Consider the following 20441-nt stretch of genomic DNA (forward strand, 5'->3'; position numbering starts at 1 on the left):
GAGATTTAGGGATAATGAAATGTCTTGTATTTGGAGATGTTAGCTAGAACATCTAGTTGCACGAAATGTGCATATATTTTATATATGTATTTTATAAAAACATATATGATTTTATTTATCTGCACCACTGATTGAGTATTATAGTACTCACCCATTTATATACCATGTGCAGATAAATAGGCCACAGAGTTATGTGAGAAAGGTCATCTAGCGACCAACCGATTTTGGCATTTGGTAGGTTCTCCATTTTAGTTACTCTGCTGAGTCAGTTGAAGTCTTCCACTATGGATAATGTGTGTAGGCACTAAGTGCCACATTATATTATGTATTAAGGATTAATATATATGAACCCATTTGAATGGCCAACGTATGGTTCTATTACTATTTGTATGGAATTTGAGTCAGGGATATTATATTTTATTTGAATTTATTATGAATATTTTATGATTGAATCCCTTGGCCTATGTATGTTTGAATATGAACTCTGAGGCTTGCTTGGGTTTAGTGGGCTTGTCTGCTGGGCTCGTGCGTCGGTCATGGCCCTCGATTTTAGGTCGTGACAAAATCCTTTCTTCATCACTCTTCAAATCAAGTGTTCATCATGTTTAGTTGCTTGAGCTTGAGCTTAAAAGCCTTATTACTCTTTCTTAAGCCTTCATCATCCTCTCTTGTATTCATTGATAATATTTAGCCTACTTAGAGGCACTCTTAAGCTTACACTTCATTATCCTTGTAATTCTTGTAAAGGTTTTACCTTACCCTTGAAAGATAGAATGCTTAAAGTGGTTATACCTTAACATTTGAAAGGTAGTGTTGATATGTTATACCTTAGCCTGTGGAAAGGTAAAAAGGTTATGTTTGTTCTCGTGAAAAGGCATTGGAAAGGTTGTGCTAGCTCTCGTGAAAAGGCTTTTATATGGTTTGTGCTTGCTCTCGTGAAAAAATAATGTATGGGCTGTGCTTGAGTCCGAAAAAAGGCATTGTTGTAAATGTTATACTTGAGCTTGAAAAAGTATTTTTATAGTGGATTTCAAATTTCTTGTGAGCTAAAGGAGAAGACATGTGTATTGAGGTCGAATCTCTATAAATATTGTGCGTCTTTTGTATTTGTTAAAAATCCTATCTTTGTGCGTTCACTTGCAAACCATTTTTCAATCAACTCACCAAAGGACTCTTATAACTTTATTGCATGGTCTTAAAAGGTTTTTCATCTTTGTAGTACAAAAAAGTTTTATCTTGCAAAGGGAGTTTCAAAAAGTTTTTAAAATATTCAATTCACTCCCCCACTTGAGATTGTCCCTTTGAGCTAACCAAACTAACAAATGTTAAAATTTTTAAGTTATGAAAAAATCGCACTAGTGTAATATTTTCCATTATTATATTTTTCACATTTAAATAATATTTTATATTTACAATTTATAATTTCATAATATAAGTGATATGTTAGATTTCATATTGATTGGTTTGAGATTAGATGATTCTTATGGAGTACTACTTACAAGGATGTGTACGATAAATCATTAAAAATTTTCAAATGTTTGAAAATTAAAATTTCCAAATGTTTGAAAATTAAAATTTTAATAATTTAATTTTAAAAACTATTTAAGGGAAGATTTTTCATTGAAAGGGTATTAAAAATTTTATGTATTCAGTTAATTTTATTTTAAAAAATTATTATATAATTATTATTACTATTAAATTCTTTTATTAGTATAAACGCAAAATATTTATAAAATCACGTCTTTTTTTTATAAAAGATTGATGAAAAATAACAAAAGAATTGATTTGACGTGTTTTAGTTGTACGGTGTAAACATTTTTATAGACAGTTGATAAAATTTAATTAAGAAAAGAACTGGGTGCATTTCGTAATATTAGTAAAGTTGATGTCTGATTTTGCAAAGGCAATACTCGGCCGCTATTGATATACAGAATTCAAGTTGGAGCTTGCTGTTCTTCCCCATCTAATCCTTGCATCCCAAAAAGAAAAGAAGAAAAAGAGATTGATCAAATTCTACATACAAACACCGCTATATAAAGACAGGTATGATGATAAGCCCTTGTTTGTTACCTGATTGAGAAACTATAAAACTCTCTTCCTCATGTTAGGGTTTTCTCTTTGGGCGTTTATATGGCAATTCTCGTTAATTTATTGCGTTAAACAGCAGCTCGTTCCTTGAATTATATCTCTTTCTTTGCTCTGGGTTTTGTATTCCTTTTCAAATTGGTTTGAATTTTTTTTCTTCTTGTTGTTTTCAAAGTTACTTAAAGAAGTGGAGCTGCTAATGGGTTCGTCCTCCACCGAAGCTTTTCCAGCAATGCAGGTAATGCCTCAACTAAATACTTAAATAAAAAGCTTTTTTTCCTAAAAGTTTTTGGGAATGAATGAATGTCTTAACTTATTGTGTTTGAAACTTGTTGCTGTGGTTTTAAAATCTCTCTCTCGTGCTTGTGTTGTCAGGAGACTTTGCTTGAGTTTCGTGCTGGTAAAATGTTGTTGGAAGGAAAAAGGGTTGTCCCTGATACACGTAAAGGACTCATTCGCATAACTAGGGTATTATCAAATGAAGCAATTTCTGATATACATATTATTTTATCTTTTGGGTTACATTTGTGTCTTAGACTAGTGAAATTGATCATATTTCCTTCAGAATTTCTGTTTAAATTAATTTTTATCTTAACTGTTGTGAGCTTACTGCCTTTCTGGATTAGGGTGAGGAGGGACTGGTGCATTTTCAGTGGCTTGATCGCACACAAAATGCTATCGAAGATGTATCCTACTTCCTATATTTTGTTTTGTTGTCTCACTTCAATATTTCATTCTGCCTCATTCTCGTGATTCATTTTCACCAAGGTTGCTTAGTTCCGTTATATTTGGAATAGGTATCTTCCTTTTCTTTTGGTTAAAGTGTCATTCATTAATCATGGTTTCCTTAGGGCTAATGCTTGAGAATTTTTTAGAGAAATTATTGTCACAATAATATTGTTACTTAGGTTGAAGACATTGCATTAGGCTGTTCATACACTCTTTCTGGATTATACCACCTTTATTCGTTTATTTTTACTAGCAAGTGCTAATGATTGGTTAACATTCTTCAAGTTTGGGGAATTCTGCCTCTGTTAGGGCAGCAGTGGGCCTCAATTAGGAGAATATATACGGATTTTGAGGTTAAGGGTTAGGCCAAGAGTTTGGACTAGGGTTTGATAAAGGTGGGATGGTAACCAAATAAGTGTTCTAATTGAAGGAAAAGGTTGCTGCAAAATTTGGCAGCATATTGTATTCGAAGGACCTAGTTGGTGGGATAAGATATACAAAGTTTGTTAAATATTATCAAAGATATGCAAATTGGGATTTGATTTAGATTACCAATGAATGCCTAAATCAGCCAAATAATTATGACTTCTATTAATTAGAAGCTTACTAAAATATTAATTCATAGTTATTTGTAATGATTTTTCTCTCTTTGTCTCTAGAGGTAGAGGGAGCAAGTAACACAGGAATCCATGCATCAATGAACCAAATAACATACAACTTTTATCGATCGAAATTATACTAAAATAATTGAGCCAAAAAAAAAAAACAGTATGCTAAAGTACCGATTGATGATAGATAGATCTAGAGGAGTTGCAAGTAAGTTAGATTCCCATGGCTACAATATTTGAATCTTTATCAATCAAAAGCATACCAAAATTACTAAAATAGAAATATTATCTTGATGTTTATGATGTCTCCTGGACTACTACTTAACCCAGTAGGTCTATGGTTCCAAGCTGGAAACTATTTAAGCTTTTAGAGCATTTAAACTTGGCTAACTAACCTGTTTAACCTTTCAGAATTCATAATATTAAATTCCAAATTGCTTGACTTAAGAGTACATAGCAGGGACTTATGTTCTTTGATGGCTGATTATCACCACTAATGGAACAAAGTTGTGCTTTTCTTTGGTTATTCGAGCAAATTGTCACCCAGCAAGTTTGTAAACAGAGTACAATCTTTAATATTTTCTGGGGGCCATGTGTTCTGCTAGCTACCATTTAAGTTTTTGTTCATTTTGTTTCTTTTTAAATATATGTTCTTTCAGTTAAGGATTCACCTAGATTTTACAAATTATTCAAATTAGTTTTATCTTCTCATCTTGGTAACAGCTGAAATGGTTAGCTCTGTTGCCCATCCTTGCAAGTTGCAAGTCAGTGACAATATCCTTCTCATTGTTCACATTGATTAATATTTCCATCTGATTAACAACTGATATGGTTAAGAATTGAGTTTTGATTATTGTCCTTCAAAAGCTCAGTTTCACAGTTCATATTCAGATATGGCATTAAGCTTCAATGCCTACTTAACCCTGGTTTCATTGCCTTGCCATGATCTCTGTTGTTCTAATTGTTCATGTAATTTTTCTTTTTATTTTTTTTATTTTGAGAACGTTTTCAGTTTTCCTTGACACAACACATCATAGGATCAGATTATTTTTCCTGATGAGGCTGTTTTTGAGAAGGTATTTAATTTTCTTTTGAATTATTGAAATCTTTTGAAAGAGTTAATTTTTAAATTGGAATCTATTAGCTCTTTTAAGTAATCTTGAATATTATTATTCTTGGTTAACTCAGGTTAATCAAGCATCAGGCAGGGTTTACATATTAAAGTTCAATACCGACGACCGGAAGTTCTTTTTCTGGATGCAGGTCAGATTTGTTAATTTACTTCCTGTGTAATGTAGTTTCTGCTATTTATTGATAAATTATTTTATTCTTATTCTCTCAGGAGCCTAAAGCAGAAGATGACTCACAATTATGTAGCTCAGTAAATAATATCATCAATCAACCATTAGGTATAGATGGATTACTTTATTGTTGAGTTTATGCTTGTAGTATTAAAGCTGTGTACTAACCATCTGGGTTATCTCTCTGTGAATCTTTTTGGTATGTGTATGATAAAATAAATCATTCGCTTTTTGGTGTTTTGTTGTATGGATGCCTTATAACTTCAACAGAACATATTCTTGTATTTATCTTTATTTTGATTTCCAACATGATTTCATTGGTTATGTTTCTCTTTTTCTTTTGGTTACTGAATGTTTTATTTTTACTTTTAACTGTTTCTTCTTCCCTTTTATTATTTGAAGCATCCTCATCTTAATTTATGATGATGGAATCAAATATGTCATTAAGCATCCTCATCTTACTTTATGATGATGTAATCAAATATGTTATCTTATCAAACATGACTTTTTCAACCAGTCTCTCTCTCTTTCTCTTTCTGTTCCATCAACTCTCAGACTTGACTTTTTACTTTATCTTTTGTAAGTGTATTTCATGCCACAAAATTGTAAACCCTTGCATGCATAGTTTCCATGTCTTGCTTTTTTTCCATTAGGCATTGTTGCGAACTGATTTTGTTTAGATCATTTAACTGATGTCTTATACACCTTTGTTTTTTTTTTCCTTCTCCTTGTTAAGATTTGAGCCTAACTCCCTGTTACCCATATTGCTCTGTCAGTGGATGAGGACTCCATATATTACCCAAATTTGATATTTTAAAGCATGACTATCGCTTGATGTGTGTGTGTTTGTGGCGGGGGGGGAGGGGCTGCGGTGGTGGGGGAGAGGGAATTTCCACAAATTTTGATTGTTTGTTATTATTCTATTCAACAGAATTCCTTGGTGACGAAGAGCCTGATGCTTCTGCACCTTTGCAAGTGTCTGAAGACATGGTTGAAGATGATATTTCATCAAGGTAAAGCCATTGTTGCAAAGAATTCCCCCATACTTTTTTTAAGATAGTTCATGATTTTTATTTGGTTTTACAATTGCCATATTGGGTTTGATTAGCCAGGAGAATTTTTATTTTGTATGAGAGTTTAACGATGAATGTCAATTTGATTAGAAAAATTTCTATAAAGTTTTGCAAACTGCAAAGTAGAAACCTATATAATATTGTTATCATGAACTTAGATTTCAGATGACTTGTGTTCTAGCCTCTCATATTCCTTGGATCATATATCTCAATTACTTAGCAAAACACTATTAAAATAGTTTTTTGGCCCAAGTATTAAAATCTATGTTGCTCAGACTATTAAAAAATGGAGGAGTACCCATGTCAACACAGCATAATCCTCAATGCGATATCGGATCTGTGTCTGACATGGTAAAATAACTTAAGACACTTTGGCAGAAGAGTGTAGCTCGAAGCTAGTTTCATTTTTTTTTCTCAAGTCTTGCTTTTATTGGGTAATTTAGATGCTAGAAATCCAAAACGAAAGATGAGATAATAGAGAGAGAATCAGATGCTGGAAATCTGAAAGAAAGGGATTATAACAGAGAGAAGACAACAAGGGGAGAGAGAGAGAGAGAGAGAGAGAGAGAGAGAGAACATAGAAGATAAGATTGGTGGGTGACTTAGGGTATTGCTGGAAAGAGTGGGTATAGGGAGCAGTGGTGGAAGAATGTTGCAGGAACTTAAAGCAAGAGAGAAAGAGGGAGAGGTGCTGCATAAACAGATCAAACATGAAAAGAATCATCTCTTAGAAATTTAGGGTTCTTCAAGCTTTTAAATTCAAAACCTATTAAAACTGGAAAGCCTATTTGCATATTAATATATGAAAAGCCCATTTGTGATTAGAAGAGAAAGAAGTCCATTATAATTTTCTTTCTCTGTTTCTTTAAAGGAAACACCAGTCTCATCTTTTTTCACATTTTCATTAAACTAAAATCCTTTGTCACATTTTCATTATACTAAAATGGTTGCTTAATCACTTATACTGAAGCAAATCAAATATATAAAATTGAGTAAACGTATCCTATTTTATTAAATTTAGAACGAGTCCTTGCACCTATATCCTACTTTTAGATCTTTTTTAGCCATATCCTGTGTCTTAGATTTAAGGCACTGACGAATCAGATGCTCTGGCACTACCTGCACTTGAGTCCAAGCAACACAGATTAAAATGGTTCCAATACTTGTTAATTAAAATTAGTTTTAAAATATGATGTTGGACACATTGAAGAATCTGCTTACATGATTTGTGGTGGATTAGGAGAGAAATTAGACATTGTAGTGTTTATAAATGTGGAAAATCGAATTTAACATTAAATCTATTGAGTTTATGACTGGAGGCTGATACAGGGCAATTAATATTGAATTTGTTGAGTTGATGACTAGAGGCTGATCTTAGGCATCAGGTTGTCCAAGATCTTTGGTAATTGAGAGGATTATGATATCAAGGGTAGTGTTTGGTATTTATAAATTTATCTCTAGTTATTAGGTAGATAGTTTTCATTTTGGTGATTATGATTTATTAATTACTAGAATTTAATTTACTATTTCCTTATGTCTTATCAGTTAGGATGGGATATTATCAACTAGCTGATGATACCAATTTACATTTTATAATTTCTTGAGAGCCTTAGCTATATAAAGAGTAAAGTTTCTAGTTTGAAAGTTTGAACGTATGCAAACAATGAGGGTGGTTGAGATGCAAATGCTATGCTAGATGTGTAAGCTTATGAAGAAAGAACTAGGAATGAGTACATAAGGGAAAAGGTACAGATTGCACCCATTAAGGGAAAAATGAGATAAACACATTTTAAGTGGCTTTGAACATGTAAAGGGATGACCTATATATGTTCTCATGAGCAGATGTGATTTAGTGGAGGATATTTAAGACGAGAGGAACATCAAAGAGGATGTGGATAGAAATAAAAAAACAATAGAAGATCAATTTTACTAAGCTTACTAAGGTGCTTACTAATGATTCAGCTGTTATTATAGTAGAAACACGTCTTTTCTCTTTTGTTTGTTTGTTTGGTCTCCCCCACCCCCCACCATCAGCCACCAACACACACACACAAAAGACAAAATTGAAAAACCTTTTATCCTAGGGATTTAGAGTAAATGAAACTCACTATTTTTCCCCATTTAGATGAATTAGTTTGAAAGTTGAGCATTTTTGAACTGTTCTACTTGCTGATGATATTTTCTTAGAAGGATAGATATAGGTTGCCACTTGCTATGCTTCGAAATAGGAATGAATATATCTTTTGTGCAGTAACTCCTACATGATATGAGTTATGGATGCCAAATGTGTTACTTGTTAAATTGATATGGTAATTATGTTACAATAGCAATTGCTAAGCATGTGATATTTGTTTAGGTGATAACTGGTAATGGTGTGGCTCAAACTGAAACGCATGTTATAATGGAAAATGCCATTTGGAATCAAGCTACATGGTGATTCAATAATATATTAAATCTGTTCATTTTTCAATCTATGTTGTGCACTTGTTTGTTTTCCATATATGAATGTCATTGAAAATTGATTTTAAGACTTTGCAAACTTTTATAATTTAATTTCCAATTCTTGATTCATGAAATAAATGATTTAATTTTAGATTTGAATTCCGATTTGACAACCATGGCTAAATTGTTTTGGTCAGTGTTGTTAAGGTTCATGCCTAGGCATTAAGTTGTAGTGCTAAACAACAAAAGTGCCTCAGACCCTTTTGGGTGAGGCATGTTTAATCACGTGAGTGCCTAGGGATGTTATTTTGTAAGGCAGTAGGTGCAAAAAAAGCATGCCTGATTGAAGTTCTCTTTCTTTTCTTTTATTCTTAAATTTTTCATTAGCTGTACCTTTCATAGTGAAAAGAGCGACAATATCAAACACTTTACTTCTCAATATTTGAGTAGTTCATCAACAAACTCGGGACTGAAATCATGCATATTTGCTGAAAAAGCAAAAAAGAAATTTCTCATGTTTTCTAGGATAAAATGGACCACTCTTTAGAGTTTATTATCGGAATTAGATATTTTAAGCTTATTTTATACACACACACACACACACTCACATACATGTTGTCGTTACTTCACTTAGGTGAGAGCTTTTTTCGCACCTTGCTCTTTAGGCAATATAAGGATTTTAGCTCCTAAAGGAAAAGGATTTGAAAGTAAAAGCTATAGTTTCCTAATAAAAATTTATGACAACACTTTATTATCGTGGGTTAATCACATATTCGGTACTTGAACTATAACCAATTGTTTGAGTTGGTACCTAAAATTTAAAGGGTAAATACTAAAAAAACCCTTTTACTTTTCCAAAATTTTCAGAGCCCTTATGCCTATTGTACTCAATCAAGTCAAAGCATCATTTTTGGTTAATTGAATCGTTATTTGGATGGGAACCATTAATATTTGTTATCTTCACCACATCAGGATTTACATGGCTGTTATCTTTACTTTTCAACATCTACATGGCACGTACTTTGCAAAAAAATGCTCTATAGATGTTGATGTTGTATGCCATGTAAGCGAGTGCTACATGTCATCTAAGTGTCAACTCAACGTGAATTTTTATATTTTTCCATGTAGATATTGACTTGGTAGAGATAATGATCACGTAGACGTTCATGTGGTAGAAGTAGCAGATTTTAGTGGTTTCCATGCAAAATAGGGCGTTAATTAAACAAAAATATTGCTTTAAGGGCTCAGCCTCAGTACAATAAAAGGACAGGGTCTTATATGAGAAATTTAGGAAAGTAGAAGGGCTTTTTTAGTGTTATAGGCTAGCTTAAAAATGTGCACTTAGGTACTAAACTTTGTTTCTAGAGGTGTCTATGGGCCAAGTTGTGCCAGGTTTGGGTAGGGGCTATTGAGCCTTCCTTTGTACAATCTAAGCACAAGCTTGACTTGCCTATTTGGCTATTATTTATCAAAATAATAAAATATTATCTTTATGTTAATATTTTGTATTTTATAATATAGTTTAGAATTAAAATATATAATTTGTTAATAATAATAATCTAGTCAAGTTAGGTTGGGCATGGGCCTAATATTCCATGCAAACGTGCGACCAAAGGTGGCCAAGCCTGTGTGCTTGGATGGGTAGCTCGATCCTTGGATACCTCTTTTTACTTCCATTTATTAATTTAACTCAAGACTAACTTCATTAATCAAATGCGTAATGTGTCCAACAATAGTCAGTAAAAATGCACCATGTCTGAAAAACTGCCATGTCATTTTTATTTTTTTGGAATTAGAAATAAAAAAATGGAAAACAAAAAAATTCAAAAAACAAAAATAAATCCTAAACCCTTCCTTCTTTTCCCTTACCATCCATCTCTCCCCCTAATTTCCCTCTTTCTCTTTCTTTTTTTTTTAATTTTTTTTGAATTTCTTCTGTTTCCTTTTGGACTTTTTCTGTGAAATGTTTTCCAGGTTTTTATTATTTTTTAATTTTAAAATTAAATAATTTTAAAAAAATAAAAAATAGCAAAGGAAAAATGATAGCATTTTTAGACACTTCTTATTGGTTGTGTTTGGCATCTTACACGTTTAACTATCCATTAGTCAAATGTGTAAACTAATAAATGAAAGATAGTTTGAGTTTTAATTGCACATTTTTAAATTTTAGGTGCCAAATTGAGCATTTGATTATAATTCAGGTATCAAATGTGTAATCAATCCTATTACCATCTACGCATGCCGCACTTTACCATCTTGGCATTCGGGGACCAAAGATGCAAATTGATGCTGAATAAATGTTTATTGACACAACTTCTAAAGTTCAACATCAGTTTGTGATATATAGGTGATTTGGGGTTTTAGGGATTGAAATAGGGGTTAAAAGTCTTGTACAAATAGAGCAAATTGCTTTATTTTTGGCCTTCAATTCTAGGGGTAGGTATGTCTATATCAGGGAAGAAACTGTGGCCTGATGTTGAATAGTATGTCTATATCAGGGCAACTGCCCAAATGTTGAATGAAATGTTAGTTTGTTATTAACAGCAGATGCCAACATCTGTAGAAAATGTAGATTCCTTTGCTTTTATGGTCAGATTTTCTGTTTCTGAATGCTGAACAATGCATGTTGAAAATTCAAATGAATTTGCAGTTTGGTTTGTTGTTATTGAATTTTTTTTTTTGTATTAACGTTTTATTGTCTCCTCTATTCGTAGTCCTTACCTGGCTTTTTTAGATTGAAAGAAGTGTCACTGATTCTGAGCTCTAATATAACATACCATGGTTTTCGCTGAAGCAGATTGTGTTAAATTATTTGTATGACATAACTAAGCCTGTAGGATGACTTTCTGTAATTCAGTGAAAATCTAAGCAGTAAGCTTGTCATTAATGTGCAATCAGATTAGGTGATGGCACACAGTGTTATTCCATCTATACTTCCTAGAGGGAGATGTGAAGCATGTAAGAACCTAAGTATAAATATTTTTAAGAGCAACCAAATCCATAGGTTGGTAATTGGCTGTCCTATTGCATCTGCCTACCCGTAAGGAACTGGAAGGAATGCTACGTAACTTGATCTCGATGTATCATGTGTTTTTTTAAGCAACCTTATTATACAGAAGGTCTCCTACATGGCTTTCATAGTCCTTTTATTTTTGTTCAAGATATTATTTGCCACTTCTGGTATGTTTTTCTTATGCTTTTTCTACCTGAAATTTTCAGAGCTGGAAACTTGACTGTTACAAACTTAGGTGCTGAAGCAATTAGTGATGTAACCTCTTCATCAGGGCCAGTTAAATTGGAAGACTTGCAAAGAATATTGAGCAGCATTGGGCCAGCAGGTATTTAGTACTCTAGTTGCAGAATGATTGATACTATTTTCTTTATTAAGCTTTAGATTATTTTGAGCTCTAACATGGTTGTTTGTGATTGCATCTGTTGCAGAGATAGCTGGTGATCCTGATGGAGGTGATGGTTTTTCATTTTTTTAAATATATTTACTAGTATCTGGTAATTTCTAAACTGTTGAGTTTATAGTTGCCATTATCTGTGAACTTTGGGCTGTTCACTTCCTGTGGATGTTTGAACTCACTTTTGCCACATGCGCACGTGTGTTTGTAGCAAGTGTAGCAAGTTTTTTTGCTTCCACCACCAAGGGTTAATGACATAAGCTAGATGCGTAGTCCTGAGGCAAATCAGATTTTAAATGGTTATTGTTGTATATTTCCATGTGAAGGTTTTTTCTCATAGATATTGTATAAGTAATAAAGAAATCATAGTTATCATATTACAAGTGTAAGGCAATAGCTGTCTAAGTGGCTGTGCTTTTGATCCAATATTTTAACCAGTTTCAAGAACTCTTTTCAAAGGGTGAGAGTAGGGCAGTTTTTGAAGGAACACTTTCTACTTGATGTTGGTGTGTGTCAAAGTTATGCCATATTGGTTAACTTCTTTGCTTTTATTCGTATGATTGTAATCTGTTTATTGCTTCTCAAGAACTGTTGACTGTTGGGTGTTCATATTTGCTATCATACCTTTTGGAAAAAGGCACTTTGTGGTGTAACTAAATATTTTTCCTAGTTTTTTGCTTTGACATAACTCCACTTCTCTGCTTTTGTTTTCTCTGCCAGGCTTGGAATTAGGGGACATTTTGAAGCCAGATTTGATAATGCCATTGATTGAGACATTGCCATTGGAAGAGCGATTAGCTTCATATTTACCTGAGGTACAGAATAGTTGCACTTTAAAGTTTTCTTTCTATGTTTTATGTTCCCCCAATTTGAAGTTAGTGAGGTTTCAGGGTCAATGGACACCGGAGGATCTGTTGGAGTTGCTGCAGAGCCCTCCATTCCGTCAACAAGTAGATTCATTTACTTATGTGAGGAATCAGAATCCACCCTATTATTTGTTTGTAATTTCACAAGGCACTGGGTAATTTCTTGAGGCTGCTCTCTCTCTGTTATAGGTACTTCGAACAGGACAGATAGATTTGTCTCAGTTTGGAATTGACCCAAGTAAATGTGAGTAGTCTGAAGTTCCAATAATCTATAGCTTTGCTAGTATTCTAAATTCATTGTATGTCTTGAATGCAGTGTGTAAATTTTTGCATTGGAGAGTGCTATGTGTGCTTCATTGTGAATCAAATTAATTTATTTAATTACCTTTTCCATTTGTTGCAGACAAGTTCACTGTTTTGTCTTTCCTCGAGGCACTCGAAGATTCTGTTTCAAAGATGTCTGAGTCAGGAGATACATGGCAAGATGATAAGGATTTAAGACCTCAGTCATGTAATCGTAACGACCCCATGGACGAGAGCAAGTGATGGAGATAATTTCATCCATTGGTGTTTCTCTCACCCTTGTTTATTGTAGGAGAGGTGAAATGTTTCTTTATCCTTTTTTTTTTTATTATTATTAATTTTCTGGTTGGGTTTACATTTCATAGGAATGGTTTTTGTTGTGGTTCGAACTTTCAGCTATTTTACAGTATAACAAAAAATTTCTGTTGTAGGATAAGTGGATATAATTTTATTGCTTTAAGACCCATATTTTTAGTACCTGAACAGCTAGAGAAACCAATGAATTGGTGAGACACAGATAAAGGATTAATATCTTGGGCAGCTGGTTTTTTGTTGGGTTTAGTATTTTACAGTATTTATGTGATTGTTCTCCAAGGATGCATGCCTGCCTGCCTACCAAATCTTAAAGTCTGAATTAGGGATGTTACAATCATGGTTTGCTATGAGTTAAGGAAGCTCATCCAGAAAAAATTCTGTGCATAGATGTCCCAGGGTGTGGGCATATTTGATACAGAATATTTCCGGATTAATCTTTGCTCGAGCCAATTATGAATTACAGCACTTGCAAATATTTTGAGCTCCTCCTTCCATAAAATCTTACATGAAATTTCCTCAGCTACTCTTTTAACGTGTTTGTGCTAACATAAATTGTTCCAACTTGGTATTAGACTAAAGCATATATTTGGAGTAAAATTAATTGCTATATTTGGGTATGTTGAGTGATGCCATTTGGAATAATCTATCCTAACTGGTGTAGCCAATATTGAAGTATGAACGAAATATATACCGAAGCATGGAAGTTCAAACACGACCTGGGGCAGGAGGATTTGTTTGGGTGATTGTCCAGAATGAATTCATTTCAACCATTGCATCCATTAGATCTTTGGCCATGGAGCTGCAAAAAGTTGAATGATTGAATTCTTGACTGTCTTAAGAGGCAAACTACCTACCAACATGCCAACCACGTTAGACATAAGTCTGCCTCAACGTTGACTCTATAGATGCTCGATTTTGGCTAGTAATGTATTGTTCTTCTAATATTATACAAAATCGTTTCATCACTAACATGTTGTTATACAAGAGCAATGAAAGCAATTATATCATTATGGATAATATCGAAAGTAACATATTGTTTTACATATATTCTTTGATGATATTCATGTTTTTTTATTTCTGAATTATTTACTTGAGTTTTTTTTTTTTTTTTGTAAATTATTTAATGTACAATTGTTTCTTAAAGTGAAATAGAGAAAAAAATAAAATAATTATTTTGTAAAAAGAGATTAAGACGAGAATAGTTATTATGGTTTTAGTTTTTTTACTAATTTTATAAAAAATTAAAAAAACCAAAGGGTTTCTGAATTTAGTTTATCTCCTTTTTTTTTCTTAAAAAAAAAGAAGAAAGTTGTAATTTATCTTTATTTTTCATTGATCATTTCTAATTTTCTAGATTTGTCTAGTAGCAATAATAGATCTTTTAATTGCAACGTTATAACATTAATATAGTTGAAGTTAAAAATAGATTTTTCATATTTTCTATTGACTTTTTATATTTTTAATTAATGTACATAATTTTATGATTCAAGTTTTAGTTGGCACATTTTGAGTATGTTTCTTAAACATTCTCTATCAATTTTTTTTTTCTTTTCCGCCTCCATTTTACTCATTATTATAATGTTTTAAATATTTATAACAATTTGTCGGTAGAAGAATGCTGTCAACCTTGAGGCACTACAAATTTGTGACACATGCTGCAATTTTAGGAATTTCTCATATAGTGAATTGTTTATATAAAGGAGTGACCTTACTTTCTTTTCTTTTTGTAAAAAAAATATTTAATAGGAAAATTTGAATGGTGTGAAGAACACTAATTGCAATAAGAATCGAATGTGATTGTTTAAGAATGCATTATGGTAATAAATTAACACACCAGCTTGAGATTTATCTCAACTCGTGACATTATGAAATTGATTTTTTGCGTCAAGTAATTTATCTAAATATAAAAAGCAATTTAGTAAAAATTTATATTGATCTTGGGTTTGAAAGATATTTCCCCCTTCTATTCTTTGAAAAACAGTTTTCTTTTTTTTTTTGATCTGTTAAAAAATAAACGTTTAGTGAAAATGAAAAGAAAACTATTTTCACAAGATAAAAAAAGTAAAATGTGTTTGCTAATAATGTTTCAATTAAAAATTATAACAAACAAATGCATGCTATTGATGAACATAATAAAATGACATGCAAAAGACTTTGTTAAAAATTTTAAGTGAACTTCATCAATATTTTGATTAAAATGATTTAAATAATTAAACCTGAAATTGGAATTTTTAAATTAATATATCTCATTGAATAAATGATTTTAATTTATAATTGTAAATAAAATTCAAGTGTTTATATCAAGTATAATATTTTATTTATAAGTATTGAAATAAGTTAGTTGTCTTGTCTATCAAACTTTTGATTAGTGAATAATATTGGAGATAAACATATTCAAATTTGAAATAAGTTATAAAGTATGCAATGATGTATGATCTAAAATTTTTGTAGTTTTAAAAATCTTAATACTTGATCATTGAATTTTCCTATACTTGTTCTTAGAATTTAGGTAAAAATGCCAATTTTTTTTCTTGCATATTTTTCTTACCATCATTTTTTGAAAGCCAGTTCAGCATTGTACGCTTTCTTTACCATTATTTGTTATTGTATTTGTTTGTAAATATAGCAATGTTTGGACTAACTTGTGGGATGATATTTGTAACAACAACAAACTTTCATAAAATTTAATGTTAATTTTACTTATATATTCTTATTTCATGATATCTCTATCAAATTTTCTATTTTACTAATAATTATTTTATTTTTATTTTAATAAAAATATTCAGATTTAACTTTTCTCATACTTGAAATGCATATTACATCTTTTTTTAAAAAAAAAAGCTATGTTATATCTATTTTTTAAAAAAATTTAAGTTATATCTATCTTCAATCGTCATGATCACTATTAATATATTATTAATATGGTTATTATTTTGGTAAGCATTAAGCTTTAAGGAAATTATCTAAATTTTGATAAGATGTTTTACCTGTTTTATGTGGATAAAGGTTGACATGAATAATACTAACTTTTTGGGTGTTGATATTCTCTATACAAGTAGTGAGGATAGCTGTTCTGTTTTTATTTTCTAGCTCCAATTGTATGTTTTTCAATTTTAACTCATGTTTTGTCATCTCTAGCTATTTTTTTGCCTATTTTTTATTTGTGTAATTACTTATCCCTCCTCATCTTATATTTTCATCTCATTTATATGTTCACACCCTACCTAACTTGTTGTCTACTGTGTTTTTATAAAACTCTTTTGTTTGTGATTAAATATGTTGATAAATTTGTGATAAGTGATAATATTGTTTTTGATTTTAAAAAAAAAACTTATGCTGCCACCCTCAAGTAGTATCATGGTCGACAAACAATTAAAATGATGATATATGTTAACATATACAAACTAAAACACTTGCCAAGCATAATTTTATTTTCAGTTTCGATTTATTTATTTATTTTTAATTGCCTTTTGGTTAACACAGTTTGTGATTACTTTTCTAGTTGATAATTCTAAAAATTACAAAAATATTGCATTCATCATTAAAGTCATGCTTGTAGGATGTTTCTGACATGAATTTTCATAGCTCATTTTAAGAAAGCTGAAATGAAATATGAATGTCTTTTCTCCAAAGATATCAATAGAGGATGACTCAAGCTTTTTTGCATGTGAATTTAACAAGTGAAACAAACAATATATGAAATACCCCATACTTTGATATGGTGATAAATAAAGTTGAGCGAATGCAAATTGAGGTCAATTAAAATGTTTAAAAGTGATAAGAGACGAAAGGAGTAGTTTAGGATAAAATATTTCGCAAGTGAGAAAATAACAATAAAATAATAATAATTTTATCAGAGGACAATTTGTGAGATAAAAGGCAATTCAGAAGTCAAGTGAGGCATAATAAGGTATTTCAGGTACCAAGGAGACAAGATAAAATTTTTAAAATATTAATATTTAGCCGAATGTCGAAATTAACCATGAAAAAGGATCATATGGTTGATCCAAGTGGGGGAGAAGATGACAAGCCCGACTCTATAAAAATATTTGTCATGACATACATGTGATGGATAACATGTTTGCATGCTAAGAGAGTCCCGAAAAAATTTTACAAAAGTCGGTATTGTACCTAGAGGTACAACAAAGTTGATTTAAGCCTTAAACTAGATCAAGTAGAGAATTCATGATGAAATTAAGAATTTTAAAGTCTCAGAATGGTTTAATGTAGTGATTCGGAGTTCGAAGATCAATTTGGAGTCAAATTGGAATTTTCGCTATCCAAGGGTAAAATGGTCATTTACCACCTGCGGACAAAATGAGAATGTTTAGAAAAGATTTTTGGCCCCATTTGACTTATTGGAGTAAGATTTGAAGTTTAGAAGTGAAAAATTTTAATTTCGGTATAATTTGGAGTAAAAGGGTAAAATGGTAATTTTGCCATCCGAAATCGAAAATTTAATTTTTGAAAGGATTTTGATCAAATTTAATTATTTGGAGTGTGAAATGAGTATGAGGAGTGAAAATTATGCATTATGGTAAATTTTCAATTTTTGGAGCAAAAATGTAATTTTTGAAAAGTTCAGGGGTAAAAGTGTAATTTTGAAAAATTTGCTCCACCAAAACTTTGGAAAAATCTGGAAATTTCACTTAAGACTTGGATAAGTCAAAGGGAATGCATGGTGGAAAAAGTAGGACAAGTGGATGGCTAGAAAAAAAAAATGAATTAATAAAATATTTAAAATATGAATAAAATAATATTATTTCATTAAACAATAAAAAGGCATAAAAAAATCAGCCCACCCATTCTTCTTCTTCAACAGTCGGCCAAGCAAGAAACAAGAGAGAGAAAGGAGAAAATAAAACCCTAGCTAAGAAATTTAAAGGGAAAATAGGTGGAAATTCAAAAATCAAGTGAAAAAAGGTAACATTTCTTAAATTTGTCTTGTGCTTTACCTTTCCCATGCATTTCCCATCATTTTCCATGGTTGAATCATGTGATTTGAGGATGATTTCAATTCTGGTCATATGGGTTTAGAGAGAGAAAGTTGTTAGATAAATTTGATTTTGAGCTATGTTAGTGTTTAGTGTTAGTTTAGCATGTTTATGAGTAAAACAACAAGAAAAATATTTATCTTATCCATGAATTTCCCTAGGCCGAATCTAGCCAATGGTATGTGAGGATGAGGTTGACTTTATTTTAAGAGAATTGGGTGGAAAAATGATGAATTATGAGGTTGGAAATTAAATGGGAATTTTCGGTGCAATAAATTGAAATTTTTACCCATTAGGGGTAAAAGCGTAATTTATAGTCCGAACTGATAAATTGGACCAAATTCACAGTCATTGAGGTATTGTGGATATAATTGGATAATTGAAATTGAAATGGATGGAATTTGAGTCGAATTGGGGATTTTAAGACTTTACACCGTGTATAGGCGAGTTAGGTCGGACACCACAATTAAGCGATTGTTTAAACATTTCAAATCCTATCTAGTGCATACGCATGGATAAGAGCCTGAAATAATTTATAATAAATTGACACAATTTATTGAATTTTGTGTCATGGATTATGGATAGGTGGTGAGTCAATTGTTTCGGGTAAGAGACTACACCCGAGGGCGAAAGATAGGAGTATTTCTACTCCTAATACTGTGAGTGAACTTATTATCGTCTTAATTATCTAGAGTAGTTTTATACAATTGTGTGATTTTATGAAAAATGGGTTTAAATGGTAAATTGCTATGTTTTAAGAGAAATTGTAATTTTATAAAATGATTTTATAAATTTTCTGAAAAATCGAATATTGGTTTTGAAAATAGAGTAATTGGAGACTGCTAGTTTATGTTGCAAATTTATGGTTTTGAATGAATGGCTTATGATAATAAATGAGCATGAATGGCTAAACTGATTTTGGTGTTAGAATTATTTATACTGTGTATTCAGCCTTGAGAGGCTAGGTTGCAATAAATTACCATGTCATGCTAGAATGGATTTTATTGATTGGTGGATTATATATTAATTATTTACTGCAGAGGGAGTTTCGTGGACCAGCCTATTAGAGGGGCACGGTAAACTCCATTATATTATTACCTCGAACGGAGAGGCGCGTAGGGTATCTCCTGGGGTAAAGCTTAGGGTTCACTTCATGCTAAACCACCACGTGAAGGGGAACTCAGCCAACGCCAAGGAACGGCTGTATTTTCTCAAACTAAAAATATATTTTAAGTGTATACAAAAATTTTAACAGCCTTGGCGGACTCGGTTGGATGCCCTGTGCAAGGTATCACCGAGTATGAGTTTTGGCACGAGCCAAAGTTTTAAGAAATTCATAAGCCAAGTTGATTACTCGATTTATATGGATTGATTTTATTTGGTTGAAATGAACTGAAAGGTAATGAAATTACAGTATGATGACTTATTTTAATTGTCTCTATTTACTCGGCTTTAGATACTTTAGATGGTATCTGTTTACTCACTGGGATTATAAAATCTCACCTCTTCTTCCTATATATTTTTCAGGCTCAGGACAGTTTGTAGATAGTCGAGTAAGACGAGAACTAAGCTCGGAACTGCATTATAGAAAGTAAGAGTTCACAATCTTACATCCTCTTGGTCAATTGGAGCCCAAGTGTCATTGCAGATCAAAACTTATATTTTGGTTATCTATATTTCTATTCATACAATTTTTACTTTACTTTCATGTGCGAAAAATTATTTACGAATATTTCTATAAAAATTTATTTTATGAGAAAATAGAATATTTTATTGATTATTTTTGAATAGTACTAGCTGTTAACAATTTGCTTTCAAATGAACGTTTTAGTTACTTATTTTGTTTTTAAATCATTAAATATATATTTTCTGCTTACCTACTACATTTTTAGCAAGTTTTGAGATTTTTGACGAAAAATTTCGAAAATGCCCCTATGAGCTAGAAAATAATATTTTATTGTTCTTATTTGAAAATTACTTATGATTTTTTTAAATGCGAGATTTAATAATTGTTGCTCACCGGGGAGATGCGGAAGTTGATGCTAAGCCTTGCGGGGTTTCGATCGACATTCGGGGTGAAGAATGTTTGTCGAGGCCTCGCGATGGTTGTCACGGGCTCGATGGGGAGTTCCGGGTCGTGACAATATATCATCAATCCATTTATCTAAAATACTTAATAACAAAAAAACATTACTAACTGCATCTACTTATACTTTATATTCTAAGATCAATTCCTTATAAATTGAATTTTGTAAAACTAAAGTGTTATTAGTTACAAAAATCCTTTTGGATGTTAATGTTAAAGTTTGAGCTTGCTT

The 20441-nt window shown here is 31.6% G+C and overlaps 1 protein-coding gene and 1 long non-coding RNA gene across 2 annotated transcripts; both read left to right on the forward strand.

Moving 5' to 3' along the window:
* The first annotated feature begins 1904 nt into the window (after positions 1–1904).
* On the forward strand, positions 1905–13354 carry RPN13 (regulatory particle non-ATPase 13). The gene is made up of 14 exons (XM_018128325.2): positions 1905–2043; positions 2261–2323; positions 2461–2553; positions 2712–2771; positions 4460–4498; positions 4611–4685; positions 4765–4831; positions 5655–5736; positions 11458–11576; positions 11680–11703; positions 12366–12460; positions 12536–12613; positions 12701–12755; positions 12915–13354. Exons 2-14 carry the CDS (start codon positions 2285–2287, stop codon positions 13055–13057), a joined length of 969 nt encoding a protein of 322 aa, XP_017983814.2. The 5' UTR covers positions 1905–2043; positions 2261–2284; the 3' UTR covers positions 13058–13354.
* Positions 13355–17948: 4594 nt separating this feature from the next.
* Positions 17949–19792, forward strand: LOC148760828 (uncharacterized). Its single transcript, XR_016028230.1, has 3 exons — positions 17949–18052; positions 18709–18782; positions 19651–19792. It is a non-coding gene; the product is annotated as an uncharacterized LOC148760828 (long non-coding RNA).
* Positions 19793–20441: the final 649 nt, after the last annotated feature.

This window comes from Theobroma cacao, chromosome 9, assembly GCF_053813885.1.
Source record: "Theobroma cacao isolate CCN51 chromosome 9, ASM5381388v1, whole genome shotgun sequence".
NCBI lineage: Eukaryota > Viridiplantae > Streptophyta > Magnoliopsida > Malvales > Malvaceae > Theobroma > Theobroma cacao.